A 20082-nucleotide genomic window follows, 5' to 3' on the forward strand; every position below is an offset into this window, starting at 1 on the left:
GGGCGTCTCTTATAGACGCCCCTGGGTCTGTACGGACTCCGTCCGTACAGATGGGCGCCGGCCCTTCTACATGGCCGCGTCATCTTTGCGTATCGACGGTGAGCGTCCATACGCGTCGCGTCCCTTGTGACGTAGCGAGTGAGCCCTGGGCGCCTCGCTACGTCGCAAACGCGACTCGAAAAGACGCCATTTTGAGCTTCTTTTCAGTCCGCAGGGAGCCGCGCCGTGGAGGCTTCGGCTCCCCCACGGACTAGCCGGGCGCGGCGGCAGACCGCCGCAATGGCGGGTCTTGTACCCCGCCAAAAACTAAAAAAAAAGTAGTAGGATACACACCTCCTTTTATTAACAACACTATTAAAGCTCCATGAAGACATTCTCAGTGTTCCTTCACTAGGATTATTGTTTCCCTAATAATCCTAGTGAAAGAACACTAGATTCAGTCTTTGCTCACCACACCTTTCTGAGTGGTGGCTGCAGGAAAGCTAACAAGACAGGTTTCAAGTTTAGATGACACAACTCCAAAAGCAACCCAACTTAAATTTTCAGATTTTTGTCAAAATGACTGTAAACCAAAGAAGAAGAAGCAACAATTAATCCAGTTTCCTGGTATATATAAACAGTTATTCAAGGTAATTACCTGCACAGAGATCACGTTAGTCAATAGTCACTGAGCCAGGATACAATGCCCAGCTTTGCATCACAGCACAGACTTTGTACCATGTAAATTTAAGGGCCTTGTATAAGGGCATTAATAAGAGATTTTAAAAACATGATAAATGTAATATGTATTGATTGGTTGTACTGCTTGCTTAAAACAGAGACAGAAACTGTGGAATATAGGTCAAATTTATCCCTACTGCTGTTCACACCTGGGGAATGGGTGACTTCTGCTGCAACCCCAGAATATTTTTGGGTCCCAAAATAAACACCTAGGGATGCTATTCTTTATTTGAAAAATATTCCAACTCACACTCAGAACCTTTTTGAGCCTAACACAGCCTGAAAATGATGTAGCCCACCCTTGCCCTAAAGTTAGACTACTATCAGAGGAACATCACATTCTTCAAGCATGAGCTGTTCTTTGTGCTGTGGGAAAAAAATGAAAAGTGTCCTTCAAACAGTGATTGTATAAATACCAGAGTTTGTTTTTAGAGTTAGTTTTTGAGAAAAGCAAGGTATGATAAATCACGAGCAGACACCTCAGACTCTTCAGCTTTAATAAGACTCACATCATCTTTTGCCACTATCTATGCTAAATAGCACCAAAGAGAGCTGTGGTCCAACATTTGAAGGGCCACACATTGCTCAGGAAATGTTTCTGTTGCTTTCATATTTAAATGCTTCAGAGTCTTCTTATAATTACTGAAAATGGCGACTCACAGCAAAATTACCTACACCCACACATTACAAAATAATGGTACGGTATTAAGAACTAAGGGATGCAGTGGCTTAGTGGTTAAGACGCCAATTCTGATCATCAGAAGATCAGAAGGCTGGCAGTTTGAGGCCCGAGTGCTGCATGATGGGGTGAACTCGTCACTAGTCCCAGCTTCTGCCAATCTAGCAGTTTGAAAGCATGCAAATGCAAGAAGATAGGTAGGTACCACTTAAGAGGGAAGGTAACAGCGTTCGGTGCAGTCATGCTGGCCACAGAACCACCAGAGCAATCCTCGTACAATGCTGGCTCTTCAGCTTAGAAATGGAGATGAATACCACCTCTTCCTCTTCCCCCCGCTTACAGTTGGTAACGATGGGACATTCATGTCAGGGGACTACTTTTATCTTTTATTAAGAACTATGGGTATACAGTAGGAGTAGACAATCACAGAGGGACACAGGAGCATTTTCATCCCTGCTCCTCAATGCTGGGTGGGATGTAGTTCCAGACAGAAATAGGAGGATGTGACCAAAACAAAACAAAACAAAACCAAATTACAAAACAAAACACAACCCACACAACAATAAAACACTTGGGGCCCATCCACACAAGTAAATAAGCCAGTTTGGAAACTGGGTTATTTCCATATATTTGCCATGATCGATTCTCTCCATGCCATTTTATCCCTACTGCTGTTCACACTCGGGGAATGGGAATAGGAATAAAATGCCACTGAGAAATTCGTTTGTGGGAGGGGGGGGGGGGGAGGAAGAGGAGTGAGGAGAAAGGATGTGGCGCAGCAGGTGTGGGGTGGGAGGAAGAGGAGTGAGGAGGAAGAGGTGCCAGATCATTTTGAAAATGGAGGAATCTCCATTTTCAAAACAATTTCCCGCACAATCTGGATCTCTCCAGTAGTGAGTTTTAAGAACCAAAGATCCGGAACACTGTGGAGCCACAAAAAAGAGGCAGTAGGTGATCTGGTGCAAAAGGCACCAGGTCAAGTGGGTTTTTGGGCAGCTCCCCCCCCAAAAAAACTGCACTGAGTGCAATTGGGGGAAGTGTGAACACCATGGAAATAACTTGGTTGTCACACTGGGTTACTTCCTAGCATGAATGACCCCTTAGTTACTACTTCCTGGTTTTGTTTTGCTATTTTCACTTAAATTCTGCAGACTGAGGTCTCTCTCTCTCTCTCTCTCTTTTGGCAGGGGGATATTTCAAGGCAGAATGCAGCTCCTAACAGGGTGGGGTGGCATAAAAAAAATCCTGGAGGGGTCTGAGGGTTTGGAGGGGCTATTAAAGAGGGGCAGACAGGTATATGCAACCCATGGCTTGCACTTTGCCCAACTCTGGACTATAGTAAGAATGAAATATAAAAGCATTTCCCCACTTGACTGAAGGTTCTTCTGTAAAATATGCATCTGTTATGCCCTTTACTTTCTGCTTTTCTTTAGTGTGTCCACTTACCCAAGAGAAGCTGCCCACATAAACAGCAGCTCTCTTATTGCGTAGTCCACTGTAAGTGTACAGGATGGCAGGTGATTTGCTATTTGGCTTGGGAGACTGTTCTTGGCGGTTTTCAGGGGGTGGCTCAGAGCTGCTAGTGCAACTTTCAGAAGGCTGTGAGCTGGCAGCTAGCACGTCGTCATATAAATCCATCTGGTCAGCATTACTAAATTCAGAGTCCTGGAAAACAGGAAGATACCACTGAATATATGCAGAATGAAAGCAGGACAAACACTCCATCTCTTAGCTATTTTCCTAGAGACGTAATATTAATACACTTGCACAAGATTTTCAATCTCCTGAATCACAGGAAACTAGATTTTTAAAGAAGAGATAGGTTTTTTTTCTAAGCTGCAAGGAATAGAGGAGGACCAATTACTTCACAAAACATTCCAGAGTCCTCTTTAAGAGTGTGCTTGTTTCACTGCTGTAATTCACTGAATAATTATGTTTGCCTCTTCCTTCCTCAGAAAGCACATGTTTTGGCGCTATGCTTCTGTGCCAACTTTACAATATAATCTTTCTATTGGTGGAGGCTGGTGTGGTGTAGTGGTTTGAGCATTGGACTAAGACTCTGGGTTGACCAGGGTTAGAATCCTAGCTCAGCCATGGAAGCCAATGTGTGATCTTAGGCAAGCCATATTCTCTCAGCCTCAGAGGATAGCCATGGCCACCCCCCTCTGAAGAAACTTGCCAAGAGTAGCTGTGATAGGGCCACTATACATCAGAATGATTTGTGGACTCACAACAATTGTTGGTGGACCAGCACTGCCTAAAAATAAAGATAATTCATTGAGAGCTGCTCACATAATATTTCCTTGATTATTACAAGAAATAATCTTTTATAGCTAGTTACCAAGAGAGGGTGCAACCACAGGACCATTTTTCTTGTTCCAATTTAGTTTTAAATATCTGACTGGATGTCATGTAAATGATGGCGCAAGCTTGATTTTGTGCAGCCCCAGAGGCTAGAACACAAACCAATAAATTCAAATTACAAGAAAAAAGATCCCACCTAAAGATTAGGGAGAAGTTTTTTAATTGTAAGAGCTGTTCAACAGGTGCACAGATTGCATTGGATGGTGGTCATTTCCAAGTAGAGTAGAACCATTCATACAACAGTTGAACAGTGAATCAGGACATAGGTAAATCCCACTGATTCAATGGGTCAACTCTGGCTAAGAGGAATTACAAGATTTAGGCCAGTAATTTTGGGTTGGGTCAGAAAACAATTCTACCACTTCATCAAGATGACAAAGTCAATCAACTTTACTTGCTTTTGGCACTTTGGGAGAAACATGAAATAAACTGAGTTCAAATAGACTCAGTGAAATAAATGGGACTTTTATTTAATAACATTTAATATTCAACACACTCCATAAAAATCAGTTATAGTGTTTAGAGGCTTATGTCACAACCCTACATTATGGGGGTGGAGCGGGTGTGTCAGTGTAAAACAACTGAAAAAATGAATAAGATGTGCACCGTCAATCTAAAGAAAGTGTCAAGATGCTAACAATGTTAGATTATGGTTTATGTTCACATCAATGAATAAAGAAAATAGAAATCCATTAACTTTCTTAACAAGATTTAGAGATAGATAATGTTCTGTCCTCATACAGTGTAATCTACTTACATTTATAGCTATAGCCAGCTGAAGCTTGAGCTATTTAGACAAAACGAATGCAGAGTACTATTACCAGAGTTGGCTAATTATTGCAGTGTATACAGGTTCATCTTTCCACAGGGCCTGAATACCCCAAAGACACCAGATCCCATCTGAACTTGGAAGTTAAACAGGGTCAGACCTGGTTAGTACTTGGATGAGAGACCAACAACAACTGCCAGATGTCATAGGCTACCTCCCATAGGAAGGAACTAGCAAAACCACTTCTTGAGAATATCCTATGAAATTCATGGGATTGCTATAAGCCAACAAGCAACTGGAAGGTACATATTCACATATCCACTTTCCTACTTGAAGCATTTTTCTATTTTAGTAATTTAGATAAGAATTATGCACAATAGACAAGCAATCAAGCTGCAGAATGTGATACATGTCTGCTTTCAATCATTTATCATGTTATTTAACTTTTATAAGGTAAGAACAAGTGGTATGTTAATTGCAATTAACTAAAATAAAATCATGTTATCTGGGTAGAGGAAACCTAAGCTTATTTGACATGTTAGAGACCAGATCACTGTTAAAAAGTGAAAATCCTCACAATGCAGAAACCATTACATGCTCAGAACTATAGGGTTGTTCTGCCCTTTGCCAGTCGACAACCACCACCACCACCACAACACTGTTTTGTTCAAGAGGATGGAAGCTCTTCAGTTAGTGGCCACTGAGTGACTTGGCTCGCTATTCCTTCTCTTCCACCCAACTCACCATGGTGCTGCCCAGAGCAAAGAGCCAACTGTGGTTAACTGACTCTGCTAGGCATCACCACGGCCAGTGCCATGGTGGAAGCAATGGAGGGTGGAAACTGTTTGGCCAAGGCACTCCTGAGTGACTAGGCTCATTGTTCCTACTGCTCCCTTCTCTTCACTATGGCACTAATTGGGGCAAAGCCTAGAAGAGTCAACTTACCATAGTTGACTCTTTGAAGAACAGCTTCCATCCTCTGGGTTCAAACAAAGAATAAGGTGTTGTGGTTGACTCCCTGGCGAAGGGCAAGGCAATTCTGCAGTTGCACCAGCCACATTATTTCCCCCCATTTCACATAAAAACACGAGATATCGAAATGCAGCAATTCTTTCAGCTTCCTTCCCACTGCCATCTAGCATGAGTGACATCCTGTTCTTCCTCAGGCAAGGGAAAAGAGAGCAGAAAGGCCTCAGAGCACATATCAGATTGTACTGTCTGGCTGTTTCCTAGCTGAGTTGTGTGTGCATTACGAAAGAGGCAGACGCCACAAGGGACAGCCCCGCCTCTGGTCTTTCAACACTTATAAAATGCAGTATAGTTGGGCCTTGGCATCTGCTGGGATTTGGTTCCAGGCCCCACCGTGGATATCAAAATCCATGGTATCAAATCGCATTAAATACAATGGATGGTAAAAATGGCGTCCCCTACATAACAAGGCAAAATCAAGTTTGCTTTTTGGAATGTATGTATATTTAAAATATTTTCAAGCCACGGGTACTTGAATCCATGGATACAGAGGGCTGACTGTATTATATAACGAGAACTCATTAGTTCAAGGCATGGGCAAAAGAGTGGACCATGAATTGAATGTACAGATTCTGGGTACAATTCAGAAAAGCAAGGTGTTGGAAAATGAGAGATACCCGTAGGTCAAACCATTCAAATAGTGAGAACAAGGACACTAAAGAGAGTATATAAACCATTTCTGTGGTGTTTATTATTAGCAAAGGTTGCACTGTATTTGTTCTATTTTGTTAAAGGCCACTTCAGACACAGAATATAATAATTAATAATAATTTGTTTTATTTATATACCGCTATTCCAAAGATCATAGCGGTGAACAGGAAGTAAGCTAATTTGCCCCCAACAGTCTGTGTACTCATTTTAGCGACCTCGGAAGGATGCAAGCCTGAGTCGAGCTTGGGCCCTTTTGCTGGTCTTGAACTCGCAACCTTGTGGTTTTGAGTGAATGGCTGCAGTACAGGCATTTAACCACTGCGCCACCAGAATATTGTGGTACTTTACAGACTAATCTGTTATCTGACTCTTTGCTATTTTTGCTGCAACAGGATAATCAATTGCTTCAAAAGAGGCAAAATCACATAAACACCTTGCAAGTGTGGATGATTTTACAAGCAACAAAAACCACACGAAACTAGAATGATGCTCAATTAACACTGGATAGAATCACATATTCTGTTGCAAATTATAAGGATCATATTCAAAGTGTTTGGATGCAAGTGTGGTAGAAGGGAGGGAGATTTATAAGCTCTTCATTACCTGTGCTGAGGTAGGTAGCCCCTTGATTTTATTGTGTGGTTTTCCCGCATCCCTTTTGAACAATGCAACAGGTACAATTGTCCCACATGTAATAGTAATCCCAAGAAACAGGCATACAGAGTACATTTGACCTTACCTGTTACTTCTCTCTTCATGTTCAAACTGCATTCTTTTGCTATTGCACTGTTGCTACCTTTCTCTGCTCATGAGCAGCACCTTTTAAGGTAGCAGTGTTTTCTAAAATTACTTATTTCTAATTCTCACAGTAATGAACTTGTATATTTATATCATCTTTTGTTGCCCATTTTACAGCTCTCTGCTTTTTCCTAGACAGTCTGTTGTTAAGATCATGAAAAGCGAAGTAGAATCAACTGCCCAAAGAATATACTGTAATTGTGTGCTACCCATCTTTTAGTATACAGAAGTGAGCTTGGGCATTTCATTTTATTGTTTCAAATCACAGCAGTAAACAACACACATATACATACAAAAAGAAAAACAGAGCCCTGCTGGAGACCTCTGGTTTTTTTGGAGCCCATATGCCACTCATTCAACTAGGCTTCTAACATGTGTGCTGTAAAAATGGGGAGTGCAGGAAGCCAAAACAAACACACAGTGACATTTATTCTTCCTTGCTGCCATCACAGTCCAAGTACATGCAAAAATCAAATGTAGCTGAAGACAGGACCCAAAATAATATGCATCACTTCACTGTAATCGAGTACTGAAACCAAATCAAGTTTTTACCTGCTTAATCATGATCTAGCCATCTTCTGGGAAGTGACTGCAGAAATCATGCAATGCTTTGGAATGTGTAAAAACTGTTTAAACTGGAGGGTCAAATCTTGGTTATAGCTGATGTTACCCCTCACCATAACCTTGGAATTCTTGAAAAAATATATAATACAGGCAGACAGACACTAGCAATTTACAACAGTGATTAGCAATACTTGGTACAGAACAGAAGACCTTCAAAGATCACATAAATGAGTAGGTGTTAAAACATGATGGAACTGGAGAAACTTGTATGGTCATCAATATTCATTCACAGCAGAATTCTATATTTTATTTACTCTTTTGATGAAGAATATTTCAAAATAAAACAACACACAAGCAGAGCACTTCACAAACACTTTTTCACCATGTATCCCCTTGAAAACAAGCACAAAGAGGTTTCAACTAATACTCCTTTTTCCAGAGGCAAAGTGGTATCCATCCATGTGCCCAAAAGACAAGATAGGGCCAACAACTAGGGCCACTGAGGCAGCACAATGGCCAGTGCAGCAGTCACATCGCACTAGAAGACTGTGTGATGTTGTAACAAGCTAGGTCAGCACACACACATTCAAAATTACTGCAAAGGCTTGATTGGTTTCTGTAGAAGGGCCTGGTGAGGGAGGAAGGAATCAGCTTTGAAAGAAGTGACCCAGAAGAATAATGAGTCAGACAAGCCATCATCTGACTATACTCATTTTCTCTCACTATCTAATGATACTGCTGGCTGTAAGCTGAACAACAATGGAATCCTAAACAGACAAATCAGGAATGATTTGTTTATGTTGAGTTTATGTTCCATCTTACCTATCAACAGGACATGACTGCAGTGGGATGGGAGCTAAGAAATCTGGACAAAGGGTGAATGTGCAAAACAAGTTGAGTAGAGAGCACCACAGGAACAGAGAAAACTGACTTGTACTGAGCTGGGGTTCTGTCGATCTCAATCTTGTCCATACCCACTTTGATGAAAAAACACACCAGAAACTTTCCCAGCCTTATCAGAAGAAGACAGGAACTAAGCAATGGATCTTGACTATTGACAACATGTGCTATTTCATTTTGTTATGGGACCATGTAACATACCTAAATACTATTAGAGTTTGTATGCACAAACAGGTATGTTTGCTGGCATGTATCTATATGATTATGAAGCAATTCTACTCAATGTGAATTTGGTGCCAGTCCCAGGGATAACCAAAACTTCAACCATAGACACTAGAGGATGGAGTTAACAGGGAATCAAAACAGAGACAGGCTATGCATTCAGGTCTTCCCATTTCTAAAGGAATCAACCTTTCTATATATGCCCTGTGCCTTTTTACAATTATTTGCTCTTAACTGAATGTCTACTCAGATACATGTCCCATTGAATGTAGGACAACTTATTCTTAGGAAACAGTAGAGAACTCAATACAGCACTGATATATCAATTGTAGTGGATAGGAAACAGCACTGAAGTAGAAAGCATAATTTGCATTGTGGCAATTAACTGCTGTAAAGGAAACTGGAGTGGTGTTGTAGTTTTGACACTTTGTCAGTGTGATGTGACTGAAAGAACGGGCTACAGACCATCTTTAATCTATATGAACAAGCCCTCCAGTGGCAGCTATCCTGCTGTCCTCATAGAACAAGGCTTCAAATCCATTTAATAAAGAGCAACCTGGAATACAAGCTAAATTAACTTTGTCTTCTACAGATGCAAAACTATGAAGAAGTTTCACTTTCGTTTCCTAAAAAAAGACCAGCCTCACACTGGCTGCTGCTCATAAAAAAGAAGACAAATCAGCATTCCTTCCTACCTTTACTCTTCATGTTCACTGAGAAACACTCCTAAATAATGTACAATAAAACAATTCTTGTAATTTAAAACAATTTGCAACAAATGACAAAGACAGTAATCTATCACAAATTGTTGTGTGCCTTCCAAGTTGTTTTCAATGTAGGGCGACCCTAAGACCATGGGGCTATCTTGACAAGATTTGTTCAGAAGAAGTTTGCCACTGCCTTCCCCTGAGGCTGAGAAAGCGTGACTTGTCCAAGGTCACGCACCAGGTTTCCACGGCCGAGGTAGGAATCAAACCCTGGTCTCCAGAGCCACAGTCCAATACTCAAACCTACGCCATACTGACTCTCACACTTATATAGCTCCCAGATGCCTCAGACAGGAATTCTGGGGTCTGAAGTCCAAAGCATCTGGAGGACCAAAGTTTGGGAGCCACTGCATGGACAGGTGTGTGGTGGGAAACCCGGCACCACTTCTCAGGCCTGACTTGTTCTGATCTGAGGAACAAGGTCTTTAAACAGGGGCTGGATGGCCATCTGTCGGGGGTGCTTTGATTGTGGGTTCCTTCATTTCCTGCACCGTGGGATGTAGCAGCTTAGTGGTTAAGATGCCAGTTCTGATGACTGTAAGGCCGGCAGTTCAAGGCCTGAGTGCTGCATGATGGAGTGAGCTCTAGGCCCAGCTTCTGCCAACCTAGCAGTTTGAAAGCATATAGATTCATAGAGTTGGAAGAGACCCCAAGGGCCATCCAGCCCAGCCCCATTCTGCCACGCAGGGACTCTCAGTCAGAGCATCCCCATTGACAGAAGGCCCTCCAGCCTCTGCTCAAAGACCTCCAAAGAAGGAGACTCCACTGCACAGCCCTTACTGTCAGGGAGTTCCTCCTAATGCTGAGCTGGAATCTCTTTTCCTGGAGCCTGGATGTAAATGTTTGAGTGGATGAATAGGTACTACTTCGATGGGAAGGCAAACCCCCCTCCCTCCCTCCCTCCCTCTCACCTGGTTGAACTCCTCGTCGGCGTAGATGTCTATGAGGTCCACTCCCTCCGACATATTTCCCGGGGCGCCACTGAGGAGAAGGCGGAGGGGGTGGGAGGGGGGCGGAGAGCCAGGCTGGGCGCGGAGGGAGGGAGGGAGGGAGAGAGAGGGGAAGGAGAAGATGAGAGTCGCAACCACTTAGCACCACAGCCACCAGGACCCTGACAACGCCAACGTCAGTAGTAGCGCCTCTGCCGAGGCCCCGCCCCTCCCCTCCCCCTCCGGCCCTTATCGAGGAGGAGGAAGAGGCCCCTCTGCTTTCCCTTCAGCCGCAGCCGCCGCCGCCGCCATGGCTGCGCGCGCACTCCCGCCACTCCCGGCCTCCCTCCTTTCCCGCGCTCTCCAGGAGGAGGCCTGCCCCCATTCGGCCGTAGCCCCCTTCGCCTCCCTTCCGCCCCAGGCCTCGCTCGCAAACCAACTGACTGCCCAGACACACCGACCCCGGCCGCCCCCTCAGAAAAGAAGGCCCCAAGCGCCGCGCGCCGACCTCGCTCTCCCTCTCCTCCACAGCCAGTCGCCGCCGCCGTTGCTGCCCCGCCCCTTCCGCTTCCCTTTCCCTTGAAAGGCCCGCCCCTTCCGGTTGCGTCAAGGCCCGCGCGCGCCTAAAAGGACTCTGACGGCGGAACGAAAAGCGTCTCTATGGTGACGGGCGAGGGATAGAGCGGCCAGAGGAAAGCCAAAAGATGGCGGCGCTGGCGGCGGCTAGAGTGAGTTAAGGCTGCATCCACACGGGAGGAATAACCCGGTTTGGCGCCGCTTTCTCTGGCTCTTTGCTACGGAATTCTGGGAGTTGGGGGTTTGTTGTGGGCCCAGAGCGGAGCGGAGCTGAAAGAAGGAAGGCCCCACAACAAACCCCAACTCCCAGAATTCCATAGCAAAGAGCCAGACAACGAGTTAAAGCGGCTCCAACGCGGGTCATTTCCCCAGTGTGGATGCGGCCTCGGGCGGGAGGGGCGGTGTGGCCTCTGTGTCGATGGGCGCCTAACGAGCCTCGCTGCCTTTCCTTCTCTCTCTCTCTTTCCCCGCAGAGGCTCTCCTCCTCCCTCCTCTTCCCCCGCAGTCGCCTCCTCCTTCTGCCGCCCAGGTGCTGCTACCGCGGGGAGGCGCCTTCTGACTCCGGGCGGGACGTGCTGGAGATCCCCCTGCCGCCCTGGCAGCCCCGGCCCCAGGAGCCCCCGGCCAGGAAGCGGGCCAGGCTGCTCTACGAGAGCCGCAAGCGAGGCATGCTGGAGAACTGCCTCCTCCTCAGGTGGGAGCCACGGCCCTCCAGATCTTGGGGCTTCAGTTCCCATCATTGCTGACTGTCGGCCGAGCTGCTGAGGCTTCTGGGATCCTGTGATGACTGGTGGGCTCCAGGGAAAGGCCCCCAAGTCACCACAGATCCACAGCCCAAAACAAACGGAGGACCCCTGCATGTCCAGACCCTCCTCCTCCTCCCTTCCTCCCTGCCTTCAGGCCCTTGAGGGGAAACAAGCCTCTTGTCTGTTGTAGTTGTTAAGTGCCCTGGAGTCAACCTGGCTCATGGCAGCCCTGTGGAGGAGGCATCCCCAGGTGACCCTGTCCTCCACTGCTCTGCTTAAAGGGGGAAAGGCATTCCCCGCTGGCAAGGCTGGCAAGCCATGTCCAGCCGCAGGGGCCGGTGCTCATCTCCAGTACTAAGCCAGAGAGCCAGCGTTGCCAGAGACTGCTCTGTGACCATGTGGGCAGAATGACTGCACAGAACGCTCTCTTACCTTCCCAACAAAGTGGAACCTATCTATCTCCTTGCATTTGTCTGCTTTTGAAGTGCTTGGTTGGCAGAAGCTGGGACTAGCGATGGAGCTCACCCCATCATGCGGCACTTGGGCCTCGATGGACTGACATCTTAACCACTAAGCCACCGCATCCCTTAGTTCTTAATACTGTAACATTATTGTGTAGTGTGTGGGTGTAGGTAGTTTTGCTGTGCGTCGCCATTTCCAGTAATTATCCATCTATGGCTCACCCTTCATGCGGCTCCTGATGGAGGCCCATGACCTCCCTGGCTGAATCCAGCCATCTGGCGTGCAGTTTCTTCTTCTTTCTTCTCTCCTCAGCTTTTCCCAGCATCATTGCCTTTTACAACAAATCAATCATCCCTTCTCATGATGTGACCAAAGAATGACAACCTCAGCGTTATCATCGTGGCTTCCAGGAAGAGTTCAGGCTTGATCTGTTCGAGGACCCACTTGTTTATCGTTTTGGCTGTGCATGATACCCTCAGCACTCTTCTCCAGCACCACATCTCAAATGAGTTGATTTTCCTCCTATCAGCTTTCTTCACTGTCTAGCTCTCACAGTGCCAGGGAATCCTGGGAGAGCTCTCTGACAGAGAAGGCTAAAGGTCTCACAAAACTACAGTTGGCAAAATTCCCTAGCATTGAGCCAGGGCAGTTAAAGCAGTCTCAAAATGGATTATTTCTGCAGCGTGTTTTGGCCCTAAATCAACCTCATATATAAGTCAAGGGTAGGTGTTGGTACCAGAGTTATGGATTTTGATCTGCCCTGTGGATAGGTCGAGGGTAAAACTTAGAGGCACGTAACCAAGAATATAGAGGACGAAGCTAAGGAAAACAATACCAAAGAACTTATAAAGTTCTGGCAGGCATAACTGTCTGTGCTTTTCCAACCCAGGCATTCAAAAAGGTCAGAAGTGGAGTCATGGTGGACAGAGGGTTGGTGATCCTGGGATGCATTAAACTCTTTCCTTTTGCCACTCTACTCAGAGAAACCGAGGGATTCCTTTTTTGACCACTGCATAAGTTGACCTAGGTTTTTTGGGTCAATTTTTTGATTAAGATTCCTAGATTTATACATGCATATATACAGTATGTGCATCTCTGTGAGTTTGGTTGCTCACTCAAATAAAGATGGAGTCAATGATGCAGATGTATTCGAAGTATGCAAGAGTTTTATCCCGGTTTATCCTGTGTCTGTTCGCATCAGTTATTCACACAGCCAAGAATGTGAATCTTTTAGAAAAACTCAGAAAAACTTGATATTGACTATCCTAAGTGGGCTTTTAGCAAACCCCCCCCCCCAACTTAAATCATATACATTTGAAATGCATGTGAATAACAAAATTAAACCCAGATTCTACCTGGATTATTTTCACTGCCTGGATAAGCCCCATGTCTTCCAACTCATGACGATCCTGTGGATGAGACATTTCTAAGATCCCCTTTTGTCTCTGTCATGCAGTCTTCCTCTATTTCTGCTGCCTTCTACTTTCTCTAGCATTATTGTCTTCTCTAATGATTCATTTTTCTTCATGATGTGGCCAAATGTCAACAGTCTCAATTTATAGTCTTTTGTGGGTTTTTCGGGCTATGTGGCCATGTTCTAGCAGTCTCAATTTAGTTATCTTGGCTTCCACAGAGAGAGAGAGAGAATGAGAGAGAGCGAGAGCTCAGGCTTGATCTGTGTTAAGTAAGGATGCAGTGGCTCAGCAGTTAAAATGCCAAGTCTGACAAGATTGGGAGTTTGAGGCCCAAGTGCCACATGGTGGAGTGAGTTCTTGTCACTAGTCTCAGCTTTTGCCAACCTAGCCGTTCAAAAGCATGTAAAAGTCCAAGTATATAAATAGGCACCATTTCAGTGGGAAGATAACAGCGTTCTGTGACTCATGCTGCCCACATGACCCCTGAGGCGTCTTTGACAAGGCTGGCTCTTCAGTTAAGTAACAGAGATTAGCACTGCCCCCTACAGACAGATATGACTAAATAATCTTGTCAAGGGAAAACTTTTATCGTTACCTTTAAGCACTGGCCATTTTAGATTTCCTTTCTTGCCAGTAAATCTGTTTGGGATTGAAGCTTTAGTGTGGGACCTAAGTGGTTTCAGGAAATAAAAGTGGTGTCTGGGTCAAAGCCAGTATAGCTAGCCATTTGCCATTTAAAAATTCTTCCACTCCACTCTTGTGTATCTGTGGTTGCAAATATATCTGCTAATATATCTGGAAGTACACTTAATTAAACTGGATGGAATTTAAGTTCTGAGAACTACTTTCATTTGTTTTTTTAATCTTAATTCCCTTGATACTTTTATTTAATAATTGCTGTATTTTCCAGTGTATAAAGTGATTGGGTGTATAAGACGACCCCCACGTTGCGTGCAGGCAGCGCCCTGGCCTACTATAGGCCAAATTAAGGGGGTTTGGCGCCCACACATGCTGGCTTGAGGGGGCCTCTGTGGAGGCCTGGAAGGCGGGTGTCGCAAGTAGCAGTAGGGCCTCCCGCAGTCTGGCCCAAAAGGGCACTAGAAGCTGGAGAAGAAGCCGCTGGTATGGAGTATCCCGGGTGGCGGCGGCGAGGCATAAGGGGCCGTCTCTTTCCCTCGGCGTGACCATCCCTCTCCCACCGGACCGGCTCTGGAGCTGCTTCTCTGCCACCTTTTCCAGCTTCCAGCCCCAGAAACCAGCAATGGCAGCGAGAAAGAGAGAGTCCGGCTGTGGTGCCTGCTGGGATAGAAACCCGCAAGGACCCCCCCAGGAGACGGAGAGGTGGCTACGCCATTTGCCTGTCTCTGTGGAGCCCAAACACAACCCAGCATATAAGAAGGGGGTAAAAAGTTGTCTTATACGCCGGAAAATATGGTACTTCATGATAGTTATGCCCTTAAAGACTTAGATTAAACTTTCTGTATGTATTTTTTTTTCCTTAGGGGCTGTACAAACAGCCCAAAAGTAGCAGCTCGGTGCTGCCCCTGGATGCATGAGGTTGAGGACGCGGCAACCGGACACCACACCCCCAGCCCACCGGGAAAAGAAGCCCCCAAAAAGAGCTTCTTTTGCCGGAGCTACAAGAGAGCCATAAGGGTCTTGTTGCACTCTCATGACGCTTCCCTGTGCAGTGCCGTTTGTGCATTGTGTACAAGCAACATCATCATGGGGCACCCTGTGTAAATGGCAACATGCCAAGATGGCGCCTGTGGCGCGCAGAAGGGCTTGAGCGTGCGGACGCTCCACTCTCCCGAGCCCTACTTTCGGTCCCAGGCACTTCAAAGCACTAGTCTGAACCGGACCATAGACTATCAAGAACTTTTTCCTCTTGTGGAAAACACACTTTCTCAGATTCAAAATACAGTGCGCCCACTCCATACGTGGGTGCACCATATGCAGCTTCCTGTTTACGCGGAAGCCTCATCACCATTAAATGAATGGCGTGCCTGCCCCCCACCACGCACCTGTGCCATGAGCACAAGCCCCATTATATTGAATGGGGCTCGAGCTTACATGGGATTTGCCTTAAGCGGGGGAGTTGCTAAAACTGGTTTCTCTTGATTTCCCTCTAATTTCCCTCTAAACCTAGAATTGTGTTCAAGGGGCAAAAAGAGAATGCAAAAATGAGAATCAGTTGGAGAGTGTTACTTTAACAAGGTAACTCACCAGCATTATTTTTAAACGAATAATTAGGTATTCATTGATCACCGGGCAGGTAATATGTTGTTTGTTATCAAAATGGTACTAATGCTTTATGTTCAGTCCTATTTTTAAAAAAGAATATAGGGTTAAGTAAAGTCTAGTGCTGTCATGTAGAGCACTTTATTATTACTGTGAATATCTGATTGATTTTGCAGAAAACTTCTTCACAAGCAAAATCTCTGAAAATGCAGCTAGTTTTGCCTTAATCGGTTCGCTTTTTTAGTCAATAGGTGCTGTTTTCCCTTTTGTGACTGCTGCATGAAATACTGTTATTCTGTTCTTGGCCTTGAATATATCTCTACCAAAGGTCGTCCGTTCTACCATCTCTCAAATCTGGTTCTTAATGGCATATGAGAATATAGATATTAGTCTTTATTAGATATGTTATTTTTCTGTGGTTTCATCAGTTTCCTGGCCATAGGCATATGATTAGCACATTTACTTATTTTGGCCTTAGCTATTACTGTGACTTTCTGTTTTTCTCAGTTTCTTTGCCAAAGAGAATCTGAATCAAATGAGTGAGAAACAGCTGGATCTTTATGATCGCCTGATTAATGAGCCCAGCAATGACTGGGATATCTACTACTGGGCAACAGGTAAGGTGGAATGCTACCTTTTCTGGTCTTTAGATTCTTGTTATATTTCTTGGCTAACCAAGGATTACTTTTCAGATGTGGCTGTCCTGGTGGTGCAAAAGAGCCCTGGCGGCACAAAAGCCCTGGTGGCTCAGTGGTTAAATGCTGTAGTGCAGTCACTCACTCATAAACCATAAGGTTGTGAGTTCAGTATCAGCCATGGGCTCATGCTCGACTCAGGCCTGCATCCTTCCAAGGTCTCTAAAATGAGTACCCAGCTTGTTGGGGGGTAATTAGCTTACACATTGTAAACTGCTTAGGGAGTGCTTAAGTGCACTGGCACGTGGTATAGAAATGTACTTGCTATTGCTGTCAGTACACGCAGTCCTTTGGTTTCTGGTCCTATCTTTAAAACATGTTTCAGAGGTTTGGGGAACAAATAGCCCGTGTGTGTCGCTCCCCATATCCCTAGAAAGTTGATAGTAGCTATCGATTATTGTTATATCTTAGGCAAAAAAGTTGATGTGCCCTTTGAGAAGCTGATATTATTTTCAGTGCTAATGGCAGGATGTTCACAACTTTAATTGTAATGCATTCTCTACATTAAGTTCAGACTTAAAGCAGACTCACTAAAATCAGTGAGACTTAAAGTCATCCATGACTAATTTGTTTTATTGATTTCACTAGATATAGTACTGAAGCTTAAGAAAGTTTGGATTTAGTTTTACATAAACTTGCTAGCAAACCTCTTTCCATTTAGTGAGTGGTCCTCATAAGTATACATAAGAGGGGTTGGTAACTACAGTTCTTTATAGTTAGTGGTGATAATAACCAGCAGTATCTTTTTAAAGAAACATCCCTAGACCATTAAAGGTTGGTCTTTATTTGGTGACCTCTCCCTTTTTGTATTAAGCAAATTATCAAAAGTGGTGCCATCTGAAATAATACTTGAAAGATTAATGTTCTTTAGCAGAATCTGTAGAGGATTTACAAACATTGGTGGCAGAACTAATAATGTACTTACTTTCCCTTCTTTCTCTCCAAAGAAGCAAAGCCTGCACCGGAAGTCTTTGAGAATGAAGTAATGGAGATGCTTAGAGAGTTTACTAAAAACAAGAATAGAGAGAAGAGATTGCGACAGCCAGATCTGGAGTATCTTGTTGAAACCCCACACTGATCTGGGTGCTTTTTTCCAGAACTTCCTTTTAAACCAACTCACAGCATAGTACTTGGACTTCTCTTAGTGTTTCACACTTGGTCAACCTTCTGTGGATTCTTTTGAGTAGCATTTGTTCTCCATGTTTTGCTTCTCTAATAAACGTTCAGTGCTTTCCCCTAAAATTGAGAAATACCCCTGTCCTAAATTATGAAGAGGGAGACCTGGTTTTGAGTCATAATGCATTTTAAGAACACATCTATTTGTAATTGTATGTTGGTTGATGCAACAATAATGATGATGTATTAAGATTCATTTAAAAGTGCTTTTATTTATTAATAAAAATACAGTATAACATGTCAAATCCAAGGATTCCTGGGTTAATTTATTTTAACGTTGGAACAAAAAGATAAAGCTATCAAAATGTATGTCCTACTACCCTTTTATGTCTTTCATTTAAAAAAATCTACTCAGAAACAAGAAGCTGCATCTGCAGTGCAGAAATGATCCAGTTTGATACCAGTTTAGCTGCCATGGCTCAGTGCTGTTGAATTCTGGGATTTGTAGCTCAACCCATAAAGAAACCTTGCTCGGTCTACCAGAGCTGCATCTGCACTGTCAAAATAATGCAAGTTGACACTGCTTTAACTGCCATGGCTCCGTGCTATGGAATTTGTAGTTTTGTAGTCATTTACCCTTCTCTATCAGAGATCTGGTGCGACCACAAACTACAAATCCCAGGATTCCTTAATATTGAGCCCTGGTAGTTCAACTGGTGTCAAACTGGATTAATTCCGCAGTGCAGTGCAGATGCATCCTTATAAAGATAGGATTTTTCTATGTACTTCTGATCATTTTATTTTTCTCAGATAATCCAACATAAAAAAATTGTCTGTCTCTAAGGTATATTTCTTCCTTTGTATACTTCAGCTAGTCTAGTTAGAGCTAGAGTTCATTCTTTTGAAATGAACTGAGTGCAAATATCACTTTAGACTCACAATACAAGACAGAAATTTAAACCAGTATTGAGGTGACATGACTGTAGAGCACAATGGGTTGAGCTTTTAAATTAAAGATGCCATGAATTGAAATTGGGATTCCTGGCTCCTGTATGCTTTACCACTAACAGTTGCAGATTACACTTCACGATTAGGAACGGAAAGACAGAAAAGATTCATTTGCACAGAAAAATGTTCTGCTTGGGTGTGGGGGTAGATTGGGTAAGTCTCAGACCATTTGTGAATAAGAATTCTCCACTCTAGATTCACTGAATGATTTTTATAGCTATCCATTTAATTTTTGTACTTGCTGTGGACCAATGTCCTCTCAGCATTTCTCAGACCATCTGATGTGTGAGACCAGAATTTGTTATTCTTTTATGTCCTGGGGATTGGTACACTATTTCTTCCCATTGGCTACAGCTGTTTTCTCTCTCCTGGGTACTGTGTGGCCCGGTGCTGTGTGGCCTCTTGTGGATCAGCATCTATCAAGGGACCACCACCTTGGGTAGCATTGCTGTAACTAAAAGAAGATGCTCCTCATTAATATTTAACAAACAAGAATTTTGAAAAATGAGTGAAGTAGTCATGTCGACAACATGGCAAGAAAAGAGATGCAGGTGAGTGGCAAACTGAATAAAAGAGTTGTAAGATGAGATCCCAAGCTTTGGAACAGCTTTCGCAATCTGACCCATACAGGTTGGACTTCCACTGTTCCTAGGCAACAATCATATAATGGGGTTTGTACTCCATGTGGTGGAGGGGAAATCCAGGTTGAACCAAGCAGCTTTAAAAGGATTAAGAGAGCTTTTTTTAAAGGAGCCAGTAAACAAATGTGCTTGTCTAAGGTGAGCAGTGACATCCTATGTGCCATTTTCTCTAAATTCCATGGTTGGCTGCGGTGAGTTAAACAACGAACAACATTAACTTAACCAATTTAATTGAATTAAACCAACAGTTTCAGTTACTAGTGTTTATGGTAGTAAATTGGTTTTCTAATTTCTAGTGGTTAGCATTATCAAATTAATTTTCTAATATAATATTCCAAGCTTTGTCTTGACCATTGGTGGTAGTTTATGAAGCTGCAATTGAACTACCACTCCACATGTTGCTGGATAGGATGTGGTTAGCACTGGTGCTAATACCAGCCATTGGTCCTTGTGTCTTGTTTTCATATTTGAGCTAGCAGATGTGCATCTTTCACTGCAGTTACACATATTTGTCAGATGAGTTGTGCTAAAACCTTTGGCAGGTGTATAAGAATTGAAGAAATGTTTTTTTAAATTAGTAAATGTCAGTGATACATTTTAGAGATATCCTAATAACTATCTCCCTTTAACTCTTGCTACAGTATCCCTATGATGCTATGGATAAAGACAGCCCTCAGAATAGTTAGGTTGTTCGAAATATTTAAAAAGGAGAAAAAAAAATAGATGCTGTTTGCAGTTGCTTAGTGCATTCGTAATCTTTCTCTGATCATCAAAACTGGAGTGTGCATTC

At 43.9% G+C, this 20082-nt stretch overlaps 2 protein-coding genes across 4 annotated transcripts in view; one reads left to right on the plus strand and one right to left on the minus strand.

Moving 5' to 3' along the window:
• The window catches only part of CPSF7 (cleavage and polyadenylation specific factor 7), a 24068-nt gene extending 13083 nt beyond the window's left edge, over positions 1–10985 (minus strand). Inside the window, exons 1-3 of one of the 2 annotated variants that reach the window (XM_042448173.1) lie at positions 10901–10985; positions 10375–10488; positions 2846–3064 (exon numbers count right to left, since the gene is read on the minus strand). In XM_042448173.1, the coding sequence (XP_042304107.1) occupies positions 2846–3064; positions 10375–10428 (273 nt within the window). In that variant the 5' untranslated portion in view covers positions 10429–10488; positions 10901–10985. Of the gene's footprint in view, positions 1–2845; positions 3065–10374; positions 10489–10836 lie in introns of both variants that reach the window. The other variant, XM_042448178.1, reaches the window with a different exon arrangement.
• On the plus strand, positions 10965–17948 carry SDHAF2 (succinate dehydrogenase complex assembly factor 2). Of its 2 annotated transcripts, XM_042448198.1 has the most exons (4): positions 10965–11120; positions 11442–11662; positions 16340–16449; positions 17475–17948. In XM_042448198.1, the coding sequence occupies exons 1-4, from the start codon at positions 11097–11099 to the stop codon at positions 17603–17605; spliced, it is 486 nt and encodes a 161-aa protein (XP_042304132.1). In that variant the 5' UTR covers positions 10965–11096; the 3' UTR covers positions 17606–17948. The 2 variants fall into 2 exon arrangements, with proteins under 2 accessions (XP_042304132.1, XP_042304123.1); XM_042448189.1 differs by lacking the exon at positions 10965–11120 and having other exon boundaries at positions 11194–11662.
• The last annotated feature ends 2134 nt before the right edge of the window (positions 17949–20082 follow it).

The sequence above is a fragment of the Sceloporus undulatus genome, chromosome 1, assembly GCF_019175285.1.
Source record: "Sceloporus undulatus isolate JIND9_A2432 ecotype Alabama chromosome 1, SceUnd_v1.1, whole genome shotgun sequence".
NCBI classification, from domain to species: Eukaryota; Metazoa; Chordata; class Lepidosauria; order Squamata; family Phrynosomatidae; genus Sceloporus; species Sceloporus undulatus.